The sequence below is a fragment of the Apostichopus japonicus genome, chromosome 5 (genome assembly GCF_037975245.1).
Source record: "Apostichopus japonicus isolate 1M-3 chromosome 5, ASM3797524v1, whole genome shotgun sequence".
Lineage (NCBI taxonomy): Eukaryota > Metazoa > Echinodermata > Holothuroidea > Aspidochirotida > Stichopodidae > Apostichopus > Apostichopus japonicus.
Genome location: NC_092565.1, coordinates 19,251,449 through 19,270,576, shown reverse-complemented (window position 1 = coordinate 19,270,576; position 19,128 = coordinate 19,251,449). Strand labels below are relative to the sequence as shown.

The following is a 19,128-nucleotide window of genomic DNA, read 5'->3' as shown; positions in this document are numbered from 1 at the left end:
AGTCAATGAAATCATATATTAGTAGTTGAATTGTGTGATTAATGGAAGATAAGTTTAGTGCACAAAGAGAGAGTGAGTTGATCATCGTCGCAGCAGGTACTAATTCTAGGGCATTGATGGTCTCGTTGATTGCTGTCCTCAATTTCAGCAGATCAAAGTATTCAAAACTGGTAACAGATGATGGAACTAACAAAATCCCTCCTTACTTTCAGCTGGCCGAGAGGTCAAAGATATAGCTGCAAAGTACCATTAAATGGTGATTTCCTTCAGACCATTAAATACAGACAGTAAGCTGAAGTCAGTTTATAAATTTTCACCACTTGACCTTAACAACAGGTCAATCTATAGATGTATTGACAGAAATTGTCACAATTTAGTTTCTTACTGGTGAAAATGGGATGTCCAATCTGGTGGCAGGCTTCATGTGTTAACCAATTCTGACCAATTTGACAAAATCTCTAGGAAGTAAACTGGTTCCTTTAGAGCTGGGGTGGGCAACCTATGGCCCGTGGGCCACATGCGGCCCGCCAGGGTTTTTTTTTGCGATCCGTGAGATGTCTCAAGAAAAAGAAAAAAATCAGTCTATTTTACATCATCACAAAAAACAAGCTAGCTGCTTAGAATTTATCGACACTAATGATGCTGTCAGGTAGGCCTATTATCCCCATAAATTATCAACTGTACTGTATTGACATTATGTTTTTGTGAATACAGATTAAGAACACACATCTATTGCTTGAAAGTCCTCGAAATCAAAGGTTTGAAATCAACAGCAGGTCGTTGGTTAGGTGCGGCGCAGTAAATTTTCACTCCTTATATCTGGCCCATTCATTCAAAAAGGTTGCCCATCCCTGCTCCAGAGCAATTGGGTCACTAATAATTATCTTGTTGACAGTTTTTGTGTTATTATCCTTCAACTAAGTAGAGAATAAATAAACTATTTGAAAGCTTGTTCTGCATATACTATCAAGGCAAGTAAACAGTGGGAGGGTCTTCACTCTGGTTTAATCTATTCATTCAACAAATTTTGATGCTCTGTATAGTAGGTGGAAATAACTAGTGGACCCCACTGATTATATTTAGTAGAATAATTTAATTTTAATGGGAAAGTTTCAAATTGTTGTTCAGAGAAACTTAATATTGCTATAAAATATTAAACATAAATCATTTATTGTCTCAGCTGCCTAAGCAAATTCTAAATGCCAGAGTGATAAATCATCCTCCTTAGTTACATGAATGTGTACTTCAGTGAGGTAAGCCAAACCTGTGGAAAGCCATAAAAGTCTTCCATGCAGTTTTTACCCAGCATACGAGAAGTTGTTTGTTTTGTATATGAAGTGAACAGTGCCTTAATTTTACCTTCTCCAAATCCAAGGGAAGTATGTTCCTACATGTTGTTGATCATTTGTATGAGTTGATATTAGAGGGGGGGGGGGGGGGGGCAGGTGAATGGGTTGGATGGTGTAACTTTCAGTGCCTATGAAATGATGTTAGATGTTAGCCAGGTGATGTGTCTCACACGTCCAAGAGGATTGTAGGAAGCCCCTGCAAGAGCGGCCATTATTATACCTATTCTCTCATTCCTCACTTACATCACCTAACATAACAAACCATAACAAAATATATCATTGGATTACATAGCATAACAAAATATATCATAAGATAACATAGCATAACAAAATATATCATAAGATGACATAGCATAATAAAATATAGCATAAGATGACATAGCATAACAAAATATATCATAAGATGACATAGCATAACAAAATATAGCATAAGATAACATAGCATAACAAAATATATCATAACATAACATAGAATAACAAAATATAGCATAAGATAACATAGCATAACAAAATATAGCATAACAAATATATCATAACATAACATACCATAACAAAATATAGCATAAAAATGACAGCATAACAAAATATATCATAACATAACATAGAATAACAAAATATCATATAACATAATATAACATATATCACTAGATGTGGGATTGTCTGGAGTTGCAAAAGATCTGCATAAGAAAGTTTCATGCAATATAGTGCTCTTGGCTTTTACAGTAAATCATACATAGTTTGCTGTACAGTCTGATAGTTTGACATGGCTCTGGTGTTTACTTTTCTCTGTTTTGTGTTCTGCATTCACTGTAAATTTACCATACATATACCACTGATCCTCTTCCATTTGTCTTACGACATGGAAGAATAGTGTTCCTTCTAAACGGCAAATTGGTAGCATTGAAAAGCTGAAAAGCACTTCTTAAAACACTTTATCCTATAATATCTTGTATCACAAATACAAATGTTTACATTGCTATAGTAACATAATTAATTAATGGACTGGATCTCGATCTCTCTACTTGTACTTGTCAGACACAGTCATTTGGTTTATCATAATGAATCGCGGATATATGATAAAAAACCTGAAATACTTATGTCAAAGGTCACACTGCAGGAGACTTCAGTTCACCTGTGCAAACACTTAAGTGGAAAACCGTTGTTATTTTGGCTCCGCTACTGGTAATTACGGTCTCTCGTACAAAAGATGCGAATGTAACATGTCATTAGCATTTCTGTATCCTTGGCTCGTTCATGAAATGGAATGCTGGGAATAATTTATTCGGTATTGGAGAATGCTATGCAAAATGGTCAAATTGCTGTATATTAGTCCAAAGATGGATGACAGGATTGTACACAGGAACACATAGTATTTTATGAGAGACACAATTCACAGCCTTCAAAACTGCTGTACACAATTTGAACAGTAACTTAATCCTTGTTATGGGGAAGGAAAAGGGACACTATGGGGAAGGAGAAGGAACACTAAGGAGGAGAAGGGACACTAAGGGGAAGGGGAAGGGGCACTAGGGGGAATGCGAACTTAGGAGAAGGGGAACTCAGGGGGGAGGGGAACTAAGTGGGAGGGGAACTGAGGGGAAAGAGATCGAAGGAGAAGGGAAACTAGGAGAAGGGGGGAACCTAAGGGGGGAAGGACACAAGGAGAAGGGGAACTAAGTAGAAGGGGAACTAAGGGGGAAGGGAACTAAGGGAGGGAGGAAAATGGAGGGGAAGGGACACTAAGGAGACCTAAGGAGAAGGGGAACTAAGGGGGAGGGGTACTGATGGGACCACAGGGGAACTGAGGGGAACGGACACTAAGGAGAAGGGGAACTAAGGAGAATGGGACCTAAGGAGAAGGGAAACTTAGGGAAAGGAGAAGGGAAGGAGAAAAAGAGAGGGAAAGCAAAAGGGAAGGAACAGAAATGGAATGCACACCAAAGTAACAGAAGGGACAGAGAAGGGACAGAGAAGGGGAGGTAAAGGAATAGGGGAAGGGAAACTTTTGGATGAAGGAGGGTAAGTGGGAAGGCATGGTAGAGCTGCTCCAGCTATATAAGTGATATTTTTCTCTCTCGGCAAAGTTTGTTTTGAAAACAGCCACTGTAGGAAAATTAGTTTGCGTGAACTCTATAAAATGGAGATTTATTTGTTTAACTGTGTCTGCATCTTGTGTATTCTATGATAAAACAGCATGGTATATATTTGTATGATATTGACAATTAACTTGCTATGTCACATATCAGCATCCCAATGCATGTTTGTCTATCTGGATGGAGTTTCAGTCTAAGAGAGATGTGGGGCATAATTTTTGCTTTTATCTTTTTCTTTGTTTCTCTGTCTCTCTCATTTTGTTAATCAATTATTTTGATGATTATTTTTTATCAACAAAACATTCATGAAGTATTTACTCATGTAGAATAGTGTGATTAAATAATATTGTTGATATCTGAATGGAATGTCAGCAAATGAAGTCAGCAGCCATTTTCTTTTACCGACTGAACTCGGTTATAGCTGTTCAGATTACTGTTCATTTCTATAATCACAACATAAAACTGTGAAAACTTTGTCCTGTTGGAAGATAATTATGTCAATCTGTGGAAGTTAGCCTAAGCTGCTAAGTGCTTACAGGGTAGCAACATATTGTTATTTATCCTGTAAGTGGCAATAAGTATGTTATATAAAATGAAAAACCCATCATATCCTAGCCTCTGTTTTAGCTTACAGAGAGATATTCTTGACTTCTAGTGTGTGAAGTATAACAAATGCTTGATATTTTCTAAATCGTTAGGTCAAAGCCTCATCCTCATAGCATTTTGCATGGCAAAGAAATTAATTTTTTAAAATTTTTTTTTGACAAGTTTGGTGATACATTTGTGAATACATCTGGCAACAGCAAAATTGATTTGAATAAATTTTTGAGTTTCTTTGTAATATGTAAGTCACAGAAGGAAATAGTATTTCTATTCAACCAAAAAATGGACTTTCTAATTTGTTTTGGTTCTGTTTTTAGGCTAATTACCAATGGTGCATATGATGTCTGCAATAATTTTTTGTTGTTAGTTGTGATTACATTCAGTCAGTTTGTCTGGGATTTTGATCTTCTGTGGAAATCTGTTGCACATATATAATATCTTATGAATTCTGTGTTACAGTATCTGTACATCATACATGTATGATTACATTTAATTCACGTACCAACACATCAGAATTCATTATGACAACATTTAATTAGTTGATATTGTAAGCTGCAGTAGTTTGGGAGAAGTAAGACATGAACAAAGGAAGGAGGAGGGAGGTTTAGGGAAGAGTGTGAGGAGGAGGGGAGGGTTAAGAGAAAGGTGTGAGGAATGAAGGGTTTAGGGAAGAGTGTGAGAAGGGGAGGGTTAAGATACTGGTGTGAGGAGGGGAGGGTTAAGATACTGGTGTGAGGAGGGGAGGGTTAAGGGAAGGTTGCGAGGAGGAGAGAGTTAAGGGAAGGGAGTGAGGAGGGGAGGTTTATGAGGACGGGAGGGTGTTAGGAAGGCTGGTGACATCACTTGTTCAATAGTTCATCCTCAACTGAACAATTACTCTTTCATGGGTAAATAGTTTGCGAATCCTGTCAGCATAAATTCAAGCTTTTATGGGTAACCTTTTATAATAACTGGCATGGTGTCCCATGGCCCCTCCCCTTTTTGCACACTACCGGCAGCAGGGATGATGAGGTTGAATATTTTGCATTTCACGTCTTGAGGGAATTTGAAACTATCCCCCCCCACCCCACCCCTAAAAAAAAATAACTGCAAGAGTAAGATTATTCACAATAACATGCTGCTTGACAATTATCTTTATGGCACATGTCATGTTGTTGATAAAACCTAGTCAAACGTAAACTCCTTTTTTACTGTGCGTGCATTCTTTAAACCTTTGTTACCTAGTGTACAGGGTTTTCATATACTAACCTGAAGCCTAACATCTTGTTCGCCTTTGCATTTTGTCCCCGTCAGTTTGTATAATAATTAACTGTGTACTTTGCACATGAATGCACCAAATATTTGTTGAACCAACCAATGATCAGAGCAATATAAAGTATGTCATACACTCATTGCACGTATAAATAGATTGCTATTGTTTATCATTGTCACCGTGGTAACGATATCAAATGAACGCTATCTAACCCCTTTACCCGCACTTGATATGAGCCGGCATCCTAAGGTAAAAGATTGTGTTGTATCATCACCACCGAAGTACGTTTACCCTAGTACCCAGACATGTCCACTAAATTTTAACAACTTTTTAGGAGCCAGTCCCAATCTATTAAAAGGCTTATCCCAGGTCAAATTCATAGGTGTAATGAGTGGTGCCAGTTGCAAAAGTTATGAGCAAAGGTCAGGACTAGGTAAGCAAAGATGTTTACCAAGAAATTGTACAGTAGTCACGAACCACAGATAACAGTTGAGGCATATTCAATAAATCTTCTCCAAAAGTTGTTTTACTAAGGATAAGCAAGGAAATATTATAATATGATTACCAAAGATACACATCTGTGTGTCTATTCCATCAAATAGCGCTCTATTCGTTCGATAAGGGCTATGTAAAGTCAGTCAAATGAAAGTCAACAAAAAAGAACTTTGGTAGCAGGAAGACGGTTATATGGTGGTACTAAAAATTCTTGCAATTGTCGAAGGAAAAAAAAAAAGCAGGTCAAATAGTCAGATTGGGATATTACAGATGCCACAAAATGTTTTAAATTTTGAAGGTTACCTTTCAAAAATGATTCTAGAACTCTGCGGTTGGGTAGAAATTAACTGCAGTAATTTCATGGTCCGAGGTTGTCTGGAACTAGCTCCAGAATTTATTATCCAACTTTTCTATCGTTAAGAAAGTACGTTTTTAATAGATATTGGATAATGTGCACTTTTCATCATTTCTTTCCTGGTTTATCTGAAACTGAGGGTACCATTTCGACCTCTAAAATAGAGTAGGTGCCACCAAGCTTGATGCCTCTCTCTCATTCCCCTTCATTTTCACTCGCTTCTCTTAATCGTCCCTTTGTTAACGATTTCAATTAATGTTTATTGTAAGTAATTTAAGAGTGAAAGGATGTAAAGACTCTGAGTAAATTTTGATTCCAACATTTCCCATATATCCATTCTCCTTCCTCCCCCCTTTTTTTCCCTCCCGCTCTCCTATCCCTGCTCTCCCCAGTCCCCTGTCCTGACAGTGAACCACTCTCGGAACCACTCTCGGAATGGACCGTGCTCATTAGCTACAAAGTTTAACTCTGAGAAATAATGTGATATTGACACATTTATGTGAGATTTCAGCCATTTTACTTCATGAAGAAACTACATTTTTTACCAATATAACAACTAGTATTTGGACCTTGTAATTTCCCCTTCTCCCTCCCCCTCTCCTAGGCCTCATCTTTATTATCACAATGTGCTATCAAGACATTTAGTGGGAATAAGGCATAAACACAACATAATTGGTCGGACAGTTTCAATGGATTATGCATGATAACTGCTCCTGCTATAAGATAACATCAACCTGAACATAAAGGTGTTGTCCTGACCAAGTCCTGTTGTCCTGACCAAGACTTGGATTTAGCTTGGCATAAACTATCATTGGCCTGGTAGCAAAAAATTAAATCTGATACTTTCTACGTGGCTTGCCCGGGTTTATTTCTTTTCGAGGCAGCTTCGTCATATCCGTAGTGAGTACAACCGGTAACCCTTGTACATTATAAAACGGGATGATTGAGCCCCAATTCAAACAATATTTAAATGCGTCTCATATAAACTCGTCAAATGGGCACTCATTTTGAAGGGCTCTCTGTCGTAAAAGTATGTAAACCTTTCAAATTTGGCAGAAACAACTTGTCTGCTTGTTCAAAGTCTACCCTATTTATAGGTGGGATAGGGCTATTGATAACTTTATGACATTTAATATAGTGTGGAAGTTATTGATAGAATATGCCATCATGTACTAAAAATAGTTTCGTTCATAAAGTTTGTCTTTTTACCTTTCTTCACGTGTACTGCTCTGGAAGGGTTTCTTGAATTGATGATTACAAGTCCCTTTAAGAAGACCAAAACTTAAAAAGTGTCTCGAAAAACAGCGAGTCAAAAATTTGAAATAAAAAATTAATTGCTTTGGAGTTATTTCATAAGCTGGATATTTTGCATATCAGATTGAACTTGAAGAGGCCATATTCATTGATGAACGCTGTTCTAGCTGCTCACATTTATGCCAACCTTTGTAAGAAAAGAAAAAAGGAAAGTAAGAAAGAATGAACGAAAGAAGGAACGGACAAATGGACGAACGTACAAACAAATGAACGTACAAGGAGTAATACACATAAACTTTGGTTAACTTATCAGGTTTGGGCAATCTGAGACATAGGGAAAAGCTATTTTAATATTTGTTTACTTTTTTTTTCCTGTTGTTATTTCAGGGTCTAATAACAGCAAATATCCCGATCACATTGATCTTCCGATGAAGTGTAGAGTCTGTGGTGACAAGGCATCCGGTTTTCACTACGGAGTTCATTCCTGCGAGGGTTGTAAGGTGAGATGCATTGTGGGTCTTTTATGATTATGTTTGACGGTGGGCCTGCTCGTAAAAAAGCCTTTCTCCTTCAGTCCTCTTCGCCCCTTTTGTATTTATTTGTATATACGCGATTGTACCATTAATATTTGGTGGAAATAAACTCAAGCATATTGTTCTTCCATCATCACGTAAGATTTCCATCAATTTCTGTAGTTCTTGCATCAAATACCCCGGATAGTGGTCAATAGAATGAAATGGAACAGTTTTGATATATCTTTTGGAAGGATTGATTAAAAATGCTATTGCAATCTACATATCCAACCAACAAAAATCCTCCTGTAGGTGATATTTTGTGTGTTCAACCCTTGTAGTGCAAGAAAAATCGCCAGGTTCGATTGGCTAACTAAATATCTAGAGGAGGTTTCTGATTGGCTAATTCAAACTTAGAGTACTTTTTGCAAAGTTATTACTAATGATCGATCATCGTGGAATTTTGATCTTGTATTTCTTTTGTTTTTCTTGTACAAATCAAAAAGTAAGTTTAAAAAATCAATTACAAAGACTTTTTTTGTGGTTTACCTTATAATATTGTAGTTTCAAAGGAGCTGAACAATTTGCAGAAATAAAACACTTTAATACTTTCTTCTTTTAGAATTAAAAATTTGGATCAAATATCTATCGTCCCGACAAGTGTTGGTGTAAACTGTAGTGGAAGTCGTTATATTCATCCCAAACTTTGTATACTGTCTATTATTTTATGTGTAATGCTGCTTTCATTTTGTGTAATAGCTATAACTTATTCTCTATTCGTAACAGGGTTTCTTCCGAAGGACTTACCGCATGAAGCTGACCTACAAACCTTGCCCGTATCTGCAGACAGAGCCATGTAAGATAAATGTCACAACTAGGAACAAATGCCAGTATTGCAGGTTTCAAAAGTGTCTGATGGTTGGCATGTCACATGATGGTAAGTCATACCCTAACACTAGTTAGTAGCCTAACACTAGTTTAGTACTGAAAGCTACACCTAACCGGATCAATAAAGATACAGTGCACATGAGACACATCTACAACAAAATTTGTTGTCTTTGGGTGTCATGAAAATGTATGATTTAAGCGTACATGGGGGTGTAGGGGGGAGGGGGTCAGCATATGCGTGCTCACATGGATTTTGTTTACATCTATGTTTTGTGATTGGATGTAGAATATATGTGTGTCTAGTTGATATCATAAAGTTTGAGTGCCATGATTGTTGTACATCTGGAGATTTTTACATTGATAAAGTGCATATCAGACTTGAAGTACCCGAGTTCTTATTCGTACCCGAGTAAAGCTTTTCCGTACATGTACTGGTACTCAGGAATTTGTACTCCTACTCAAAACTCTTTTAAGTACTCCAAGTTTGCAAGTTTAATGTATTCCTACTGGTACTTTGTGCTTTGTACTTGTTCTCCTACTATAGTGACTTTGTACTCAAACTTGTACTTGTATCCCAAATTTGCAAACTTCTTGTACTCATACTTGTACTTTGGGCTTTGTACTCATATGCTGAACATTGTACTCATACACTGACCATTGTACTCATACTCTGGACACTACAAGTCTGGTGTATATAGCTCATAAGTAGTTGACATGGATGTAGTTTGCAAATATGAAAGCTCAAACAAACACACATTCAAATGCTCGAAACACATTTATGAATATTCATAATGCAAAATGGACAATGTAAGCTAATCAGCTGCCTTGTAAATGGGATAATATATCAGTGATAAAAAGTTTTTGATTCAATAAAAAAAAATATTTTGTGCTTTATTGGTTCTACTCTTGTCCTCATTTCATGTAAATATTTATGCTGAGAAACAGATATAAAAGTAAATTACTTTCAATGGGAGTTTTTGATACCCCGTTTCAATATCTATTAATGGACTATGTTGATCTATGTTTAGCGTTTTTCTGTGTATACCTATGCATGTTTTGTATGTGGAAGGATTCATTCATGAAGATAGGGGAGCTTGAAGTTAGTTTTTCCTGGTTCATGGCAAATTTGGCATATTGGTTTTTATTCAAGCTGGTCACATTCTCACATGATAGAGGTCGCATGATATTGAGGTTTAATCAAAGTGTAACCGTTTCAATTCCCTTAACCCGTGATTAATATCTCAGAGGTGACAAAAGGATTTGAAAACCAATCGCAAGATAAACAATACAAAGCTTATATTTATTTGTATTTTAATTTTAACTTTGTTGAAATAGATTGATAGAATCAGTGGAGAATTAATTAGGCATGTGTGTACTTATTAGTCAAGCAGAGTGGGTTTTACTGCGTTTGCAGCTGATTAAGCTATGCATGAGGTGTTTGCTGTTTTATCAGTATAGGCGTAGAATAATAATTGATCACACACTATTAAGGAAACAAGTATTAGCTATCAACAGGTTTTACATGACAATGACACTCGTTATCAGCCAGGAAAGAATAGAAGTTACTGATGAGTTAATTAATATCATGATTATGCACAATTGGAACATTGGTATGCCAAGTTTGTATGTTTCCCTGTATGTTCTAGTGTTGTTAGGGTTGGGTATGTTCTACTGTGTTGTGCGTGTGTTAGGTTTTAGGGTTTTCTCTGACGTTTATAAACCTGGGCAAACTTAAAGGAGACAGAAGAAAACCGAACCATCGTCACTATTACCCTGGCGATAGGCATGCTCGTCCATTAATCATGAGGGATAAGTTCTCCAAACTGCTAAGATATGATCTGTTTCCAACTTTCAATTTAGGAGATTAGTTTTAAGTGTTCCGTCATGTGATTAGGTCAAAGACTTGAGCAAGTCTAAACATGACATGACAGAACGGCTAGTGCTTAAATTTTCAATGTTTTCCTTCATTTCTGTAAGTACTTTGTTTATTTTCTTTTGCAAAAGTTTTTTTTTTCCAGAATGATAAAGTTTAATAATTAACATTACTTTGTACTGGCATGGATGTCAGTAACAATACTGTTTATTTTCACCATGAAAATGTGACAAGGAATTAGCAAAAGGTAAACTAGATTTAGAATACGAGAGATTTCTGTACGTTATGGCACTATGACATCACACTTCAATGGTAAAATGGCAGCTCCCAGACATCACTCTTAAGCCACTGCATCTCCTAAAAAGAAGAAGAGTTTTCTTGACTATTTTAGGGAGTTTTTATTCGTTGTCGTTGTCATAAACATCTCTACCATATGAGCTAATGTTTATGGTTGGGTCTGCTTCTATGTGACCAATGTAAAGGGCACCATTTAATCCAGTTCCAATTGGTTATCAGTTCATTGATAATGCACCATTGTAAAACCAAGTATATTATAGCCTTTCCAACACTGTCATGAATAGAACCGAACACATTATGAACCAGAAATTTTTTGTATGAAAATGAGATGTAGGCCTAGGTTTAAAAGAAAGCATTCCACTTTTACACATGCACTTTGTGTCCTCACTTACCTTTTCCTCACAACTTTAGCACTCTTGCTGTTCCTTCTGATAACATGTTAGCTCTATATATATATGTATTTATGTATAAATATATATATGTACACATCCTTGGCAACTGGTCACCCAGCTGCCTCCCTTCTACCACTCAAAGTGTTCAGTTGCATTTTCTTAACTGAACTAATTTTTCTTTACCTATCGTCATTCTTGGTAATAGTTATTTCTTTTTAAGCCATAATCATCTATGAAAAGTTTTGTTATCATCCTGATAAGTATGCTTTTCCAGTTTGGGTGATTTTTGGGGCTGGGATTTCCATAATTCCTGGGCTTTTCCCATTGCTTGTTTGGCCTGTTGTGGGTACCATAGCACAGGTGCTGTGGTTGACCATAAGTGACAGTGCTAAAACAGTTACCAGATATCCCTAGGGGACAGCAGTGTGAGAATGTTGGGTTTGTGAGGCGACACTTAAGCTTGTCATTTGGTAAAGTTTGGACTGGGATAAAGAGTTGAATTCTTGCATTTTCCTCTCATACATATCTAATAATACCATGTATGTGGTTTTATACAGATTATCTCAGTAATTATAGTCAGTATTTTCAGCTCATTTATTTAATTCGTTGTAAGGTATCCGTCATCTATTAAATCTTTGTCAATTCCGTCCTAATTTTGTTGACATTGGCAGCCTCAAGATTCGGCCGTATGCCACGAGAGGAGAGAATTCGACTCCTTGAAGAGATTAGAGAGGAAGAGAACGACGCCACAGAAGAAGATAAACACAGAGCTGAACTCAGAGAACTCACAGACAGGGTACACGAGGCTTTTTCCGATATATTTAAGGAGAAATTTACACTCTTACCTCACGCTAAATCTACGTACAGGGTGAAGACCGAGGATGGACAGGTGAGTCTTTGCGTTGGTCACTGTTAACAATTTCATAGAAAGAGAGTTGGTAATGAAATGTTTTCTTGAAGTTGAATCAATACAGACACAGCTCATTCAGGCATCTCCTTTGTCGAAGGCTGTATCTGGTTGATAACTTCAAGTTTCACTACTTCCTTCCTTCTTATGTACAGGAATTACATAGTTGATCATAGTTTGTAACCTATCTATGTTATATGTACAATATTGCCCACCAAATTTGTCAGGGAAGGAAGGGGAGAGGGTGGTGGAAGGCTGTAGGAGACTAAAAACATTTTTAGTTTCAGGTTTTACTACCGTTACAGAACCTTCCTCACTCCCCCAACCCTCCCCAACCCCCCCCCCAACCTCTTTTTAGACTCTTGCCACTATTGTGGTAACGTCACCTTCACAGTTATCTCCATATTATAAGTATTAATATTGCAAAGTGTCAAAACAGAATCACCACGTAATATTCAGTTCATTAAATTTTGGTACATAACTTTCCTTTAGTATGCTTTGAACAAACGAAAGGGTTTCGCAGTCTAAGGACGGTTATTAAGTTGCAAAAGTCAATTCTTTCCTCCATTAAATTTGCACTCCTGCTATTGATATTAAATAGCAAATCAGAATCTGTAATAACAACCACCTGATGATAAGTCAAAAATCTTCAACTGCACTCAGAGCTCATTGAGCTGTTATTGTACAATGTGTTTACAACAGTGTGGCATATATACCAGTATATAGGCGGGATATATGCGATGTTTGTTAAGCTAAGGGAGACAGAAAAAAACATAAAATCTGTTAACCTACCAGACAGAAAGGTTATATGAACATTCAGTTGGCTGTGAAGTGATTTACACCATGAAAGTGGGAAATCTTATGGAAGAGAAACCTTTTGAGGTAGTATTGTTTACGTCCTCCCAATAGACAGAGTCTGTGTAAGCCACATGCAGTACTATATATAATACTATATCACTGTGTAGGCTACATGTAGGCTTAGGAGGCGGGAGGGGGGGCTGGGGCTGCAGCCCCCAACCAATTTATATTTTTGTGAAAATTCGGGCAATATGCTGAGAATTTCTCGGGTACCTACTGAAAGAAAAATAATTTGCAATGTGTTTTACAACATTAAATTGATATTGTTAGGATCATTATTTTTGTAACGACTTCCCAATAATTGTAACCAATATGGAAGGGTACTATGTCGGAAAATGATTGTATGTTATTGGCATGCGATGCACACGAATATGATATGCAAACTAACATGTTGAACGCGCGTAAAGCGCGTGAAACATTTTGGTTGTATTTTTCGGGCAAGTCGTTACAGCCCCCCCAAATCAAATTGGGCTCCTACGCCTATGCATGTAGTACTAGTATTATAAAACAACCATTTCTTCTATTAGAAGCACTGTTTGGGACTTGCTGCAAGCCAAATTTTTACTTTGACAGTGGAATTACTTTGTGTCCTAAAAGTGACAAAACTTACAAATTATTGACAAGAACTACGTAACCATGTCTGTTATGAGAAAATGAGAACAATGTAGTCACATGTTTGTTGATCTTACAGAGTGGTTTTTTATTTTGGCAAATTTGTGATTATATGGACAGATTAAGACAATGGGCTATAGATGCCAACTTTTTGGGGTTGATTGGTATATGTTCATATCAGTGGAAAGTTTTTGCAGAGTTTTGAAAATGCTAGAGCATCAATCAACTAGCCATGATGAATTAGATATGACCTTGCAAGGAAGGCACTTGTCATTAAACAATACGGAAAACTGATGTAAGAACACACATACCAAGTCTTAACATAGATGATGGATGTAAAACTGGTATTAATGTCATTTAGTCTTGTACTTAAAAAAAAAAAAAATTGACATGCATTAAGAATATTTGTATTCCTGTACACACTAGTGTTTTATGCTGTTTACTGTTTTATCTTATTTTGGAAAACAGGTTGAGGAAAATAACAAAAAGCTGAAATTTGCAAGATTTGCAATTAAAAGTATGTAACTGTATGTGGGGGTGGGGGGGAAGGGTAGGAAAAGGGGATGAGGATGGGATAGTCCTTTTCTATACAAATTTTTCCACAAATTATGCATCCTTTGCAGACTCAGAAAATCAATGCTACTTATTCTAATTTATACATACATTTTTAGTTTCCCCCTTCAAATCACCGACGTAACTGCTGTTTCACATAATTTTTCGTTAAAGGAAAACATCGAAGATACAAAACCAATGCAGGAACTAACAGAAGCCAAGGACATTGCAAAATACTGCACAGAATCATTGCTCGCGGTAGTCGAAGGATTAGCCAAATTTGCAAAGAAACTGGCCGAGTTTCGAAACCTAGACCTTAATGACCAGGTAAAGATTGCAAATGTGACTTTCTTGGAGTGAATGGAGGCTAAAGAAATGATGTTTGGGTGAGGTAGACTAGGGGTTTGGGGATTTGGGATTAGACATAGGTAATTTGACTTTGCTTATATCCTATCCATTGCACATTGGTTGTTATGGAGAACTGTCTGAGATCATATGGCCTTAAGGCCGTTGGATAAATAATTTTCCTCCCCATAGTGATTTGGATCTGTAGTTAGCAAAGCCTCATCATTTTTATGCCTCCTTTTCTCTTTGTATTTTTGTGTGTTCTTTGTTGAGGTTTCCCTTTTAGTTTCCAGTAATTTTATCGCTCCCATTGTGCTCAAATACGAGATAGGAAATGAAAGGAAAACAGGCATGAAAACTGGTGCATGCATGATACAGCACCTCAACATACGTTAACATACTAACGTCACATATCTTGTAATAATGTCTCTCCTGTTAAGAGAAACCATACTCCAGCATACGAGCTCTTTATACGAAATCCAATTGCATATGAAAATTGAGAACTTGATCCAGCCCAGCACACGGTACTAAATTACCGAAATGCCAGAAACAAGTCAAGTGAATGGTCGAAACAATAGCTCAAGGACTCCTCGTTGGCTTGTTAGTATCCCACTCATAGAGATTAAAACCCAATTAATACTAGTGGAGGGTTGCCTAATGTATTTCTTTGAAGCCAAAGGTTATTTGAGATCAAGTAGAGGGTTAAACTGAAAGTTACCCTATATAAATATTTTCTGTGATCAGAGGTCATGTGGTTCATGGTGGGCGATGCAGGTAGTTACGAATCTATATATCAAGACAATCCGGCCTAAGTTGATCAGTGTTGCCCTCACCCAGGTTGAGCATATAATCAAATTAATGCAAAATTTTTCTCAGAACTGCTCTGGTTGAGGTTCTGGGTCTCCAAATTTATACACAGAATTACAAGAATTGTCAATTTAGATAACTTAAGAGAAGGGGCAATTGTCCCAAGGGTGGCAGTAAATGCTTGGACGTTTTAACACGAGTGACCATTATCTGACTTACTAGCATATAATAGTCTGGTGGCAGTCAGTTCGACAAGTTCAGGGGACGTGATATAATTTCCGGGCAACAATTTATCTGGTATTACATAGCACACTGGTATGAAAAATGGGCAAACTTGTTATACTTGTGATGTAGTTTTATGCATAAGACATTATTTTTTTCTAGTAAATTATAATAAACAAAAAATGATATAAATTGTAAAGTTTTGTTTGAATGATAATGGGATTCAGACTAGTGACCCAAAGATTACCAGGTAATGCTGTAATCTCATTCTGGTCAATGATTTCTTTATTCTTGTCAAATTTTGTCATATAACTTTGCATTCCTTGTTTGTCGTTGTTGATTTACTCGCACGTAAACAAAAAATTTATAACCTTTGAAATTGATATACAGTGTTGTAGAATATTCCACAGTATGGTCACTCCCTATGTCAGTATCTTGTTTGTAAATCTGTTTGGAAGATAGCCTGGGTAGTGCCAGGTAGAACCTCTCAGACCATTTGAGATAAACGATAGTAGATGGTGTGTGATGTCAACATGTCATCAAAGTTTTCCAAAGGCTTGATGTTTTCCTTGTCAAACTGTTGTTGTTTATATTGCCTTGAATCCTTACATGTTAAGAATATTGGCATTTAGCTGTCAGTCTCCTGAATTTGAGGCATGGTCAAAGTTCAGATGCAGTGAAAGAATATGATCATCCTTTACATGAATGAATGATTTTTGTGGTATCAGAACCAAACTGGAAGACAGATTCAGATAATTGTCCCCTGTTGTCATTCATTTGGCTTTACTTAGCCAGATAGTTCATACTTTTAACACATTTGAAAATAATGTAATAAAAAATTCTTCAGATGTTTAATCTCAAATACTTCCTTTGACAAATATGAGATCTCCTGACATATCTTTTGGTTGAAAGTCATGAAATCTCACAAAATATTTAGAGAAAAAAACAAAGACTTTTCAGGAATGTGAGGATGTGACATCACAGCTAGTCAGATTTCAGCAGTTTCTACACAATCTGATAAAACTTTACACTTGAATATTTCTTTAACCGAAAAAGATATTTGAACAGTTTTTTTCACCATTGTGTTTCTTTTATTGTCCTCTTTCATATAACATAAACATGAATGACAACTGAACCAATCCTTTAAATGCTTTCCCCATCATTATATGCCCCTTAAATATTAATTTCACCAAAACAGACTCAAGCTTTGCAAGCTTCTTGCAACTGGGACATGCAGTTTTTCCTTTGATTGAAAGTGCATCCTTTTCCTCAGAAATGAATATGTATTCAACAATAGTGGTAAGTAATGTACTTCTGTCAGTTAAGTGATTTGTTTAGGTCAGGGTGAGGAAGTTGAAGGGGGGAAGAAAATGAAAGAAATTTATTGTGATCACATTTTCAATTTTTGTCTTTGGAAGGTTTGTCTGCTTCGAGATGCTGCTTTCGAGATCGCCATGATCGCTACTTCGTCGAGGTACATCGCAGATGCCATGTGGTTCCCACTAGAGGGCGTTTATATTAAGAAACAGATCATGCAAGATTTAGACCTCGTCTACCTGAAGGATAAGGTCAAATTCTTTGAAAAAATTAAGAAGTTAAACATCAACGAAAGAGAATTGGCTCTCTTCTCGGTCCTAGCTTTGGCTGCTCCTGGTAAGTCGATCTAATTATTCAGGGTAAAGGTGTTTTTTTTTCTTGTTAGTGCGCTATTGTCAGTATAAGCAATGAGGGTTAAAAGTTTTTTCTTTCTTACCATAAGGAAATGAAATATGTTAATTGCCAATTAATTAATACTGACATATCTTTGCTAACGTGATTACCTTTTAACTCTTCTGTTCCTACTTTAAAAAAAAAAATTTTGGGGGGGGGGGAACTCTACTAGAAATTACCCCTTGGGTTCTTTTTTTAAGGGTGCTTCCTTTCACAAGATCTCACACTAAATTAATCTTGTAACCGCACCGTTTCTTTATAACTTTATTGTTTTGGACTCTATTGTATTGTAATTACACAATAACTAATCAATATCTAATCAATGAATCAATGGCCCCCCTATCTCAAGCCCGATCCTTTATGTTTCAGTCTGCTGTCACCTATGGTTCACTCACCTTGGACTCTTACGGGTAGGAGGAAGGGGGATTTCTGCCCTAGGTTGACATGTATATTTGTCTTTACACAAGGAAAGCAGACTGGATCTGTAACCTTGAGAGGCACTGCTTTAGTGGGATCGCACCTTTCAATTAATGTGCCATCACTAGGCAACTTTCTTGTGGGCATGGGCATTTCACAGTTTGGGCCAGTTATGGGATATATTATTTCAGCACATCACTTATACACTTAACTATGCACACTATTATCTAAATCACTTTGTAAACTCAGTTCCAATACTTGTGTCCCATTTCAGCTTATTATTACCATGACATGACTACAAACAACATTTTAAATACTCTGAAGTGATTTGCCAGTAATGTGATCATCGGGGGGGGGGGGGGACTTTCTCAATAATCGGATAGATGCAAGAGAGTGGTAAAATATATCAGAGAGCTATATTTGATGTCTGTTTTCCCTCCATCATATAAAGTACAACATTTGAAAAATTCACTGTGTTTTAGACAGAGTGTAAAATGCGACAGCCATAATCCCAGTTGCCATGTGATCATGTACAGTGCATTCTTTTCAAAGAGTGATATATCTTATTACTTGAAATGACAATGTACAGTATAACACAGTAGTGCAATTATATCTCATAAAAGACTTGATATGCAGCATCACTTGAGTGATCAAACAAGGAAACCTTTGAATAGGAATAACTCCCATCTGAGCCATCTTCTGCAAAGCTTTTTTTTATGGATTCCTCTATTTGCTAAGTTTGTGATAAGCACATCTATTAATATAAATGTCATCAAATAAGCATTAGTAAAATACAATGCATACAAACAGGACTAGATACTCCCCAAAGAAATTTTGACTTCTGAGAGTATTGAATTTGATGTGAGATTACACTTAAAGTGATTGATTGTTTGATCAATATTTTGTGCTGCCTGAAACCTGGAAGAAGCTGCACAGATGTACACAGATCTATGCATTGTATGATGGCTTTCATCATTACAGCCATTATTCACAACAGTTATGTAAAGGGGAAACAAACCGAACCATTGTCTTTGGCTACTAGTTTTATGCCTACTCTCACTTCTAGTACTCTGTTAGTCTAATTTATTGCGGGGGGGGGAGAAGGGGGAGGGGGATTGGTAAAATAAATTTCCCATCCTGAAGGTTAATTGCATTTCTCTGATATATATGTGTTCAGAACAAATGGCACGTTTGCTGTGTTTTCAAACTAAAACTGTATCCACCTGTCAGTTGTGCCTTCAATTTTCTTTTAAATTTGCCTTTTGCGGAGTCGTGGTAATGATAATGTCTTTTGCAGGAAACCTTTGGGCACTGAGATGATTAGGCAGTCATTGC

General features: G+C 36.8%; 1 protein-coding gene across 4 annotated transcripts in view; it reads left to right on the top strand.

Moving 5' to 3' along the window:
- LOC139967949 (peroxisome proliferator-activated receptor alpha-like) overlaps positions 1–19,128 on the top strand; it is a 64,288-nt gene that overhangs the window by 36,410 nt on the left and 8,750 nt on the right. For all 4 annotated transcript variants that reach the window (XM_071972185.1, XM_071972183.1, XM_071972186.1 and 1 more), the window contains 5 exons: positions 7,789–7,901; positions 8,700–8,850; positions 12,035–12,252; positions 14,467–14,619; positions 17,085–17,319. In XM_071972185.1, coding sequence (XP_071828286.1) covers positions 7,789–7,901; positions 8,700–8,850; positions 12,035–12,252; positions 14,467–14,619; positions 17,085–17,319 — 870 coding nt within the window. The remainder of the gene's footprint in view (positions 1–7,788; positions 7,902–8,699; positions 8,851–12,034; positions 12,253–14,466; positions 14,620–17,084; positions 17,320–19,128) is intronic.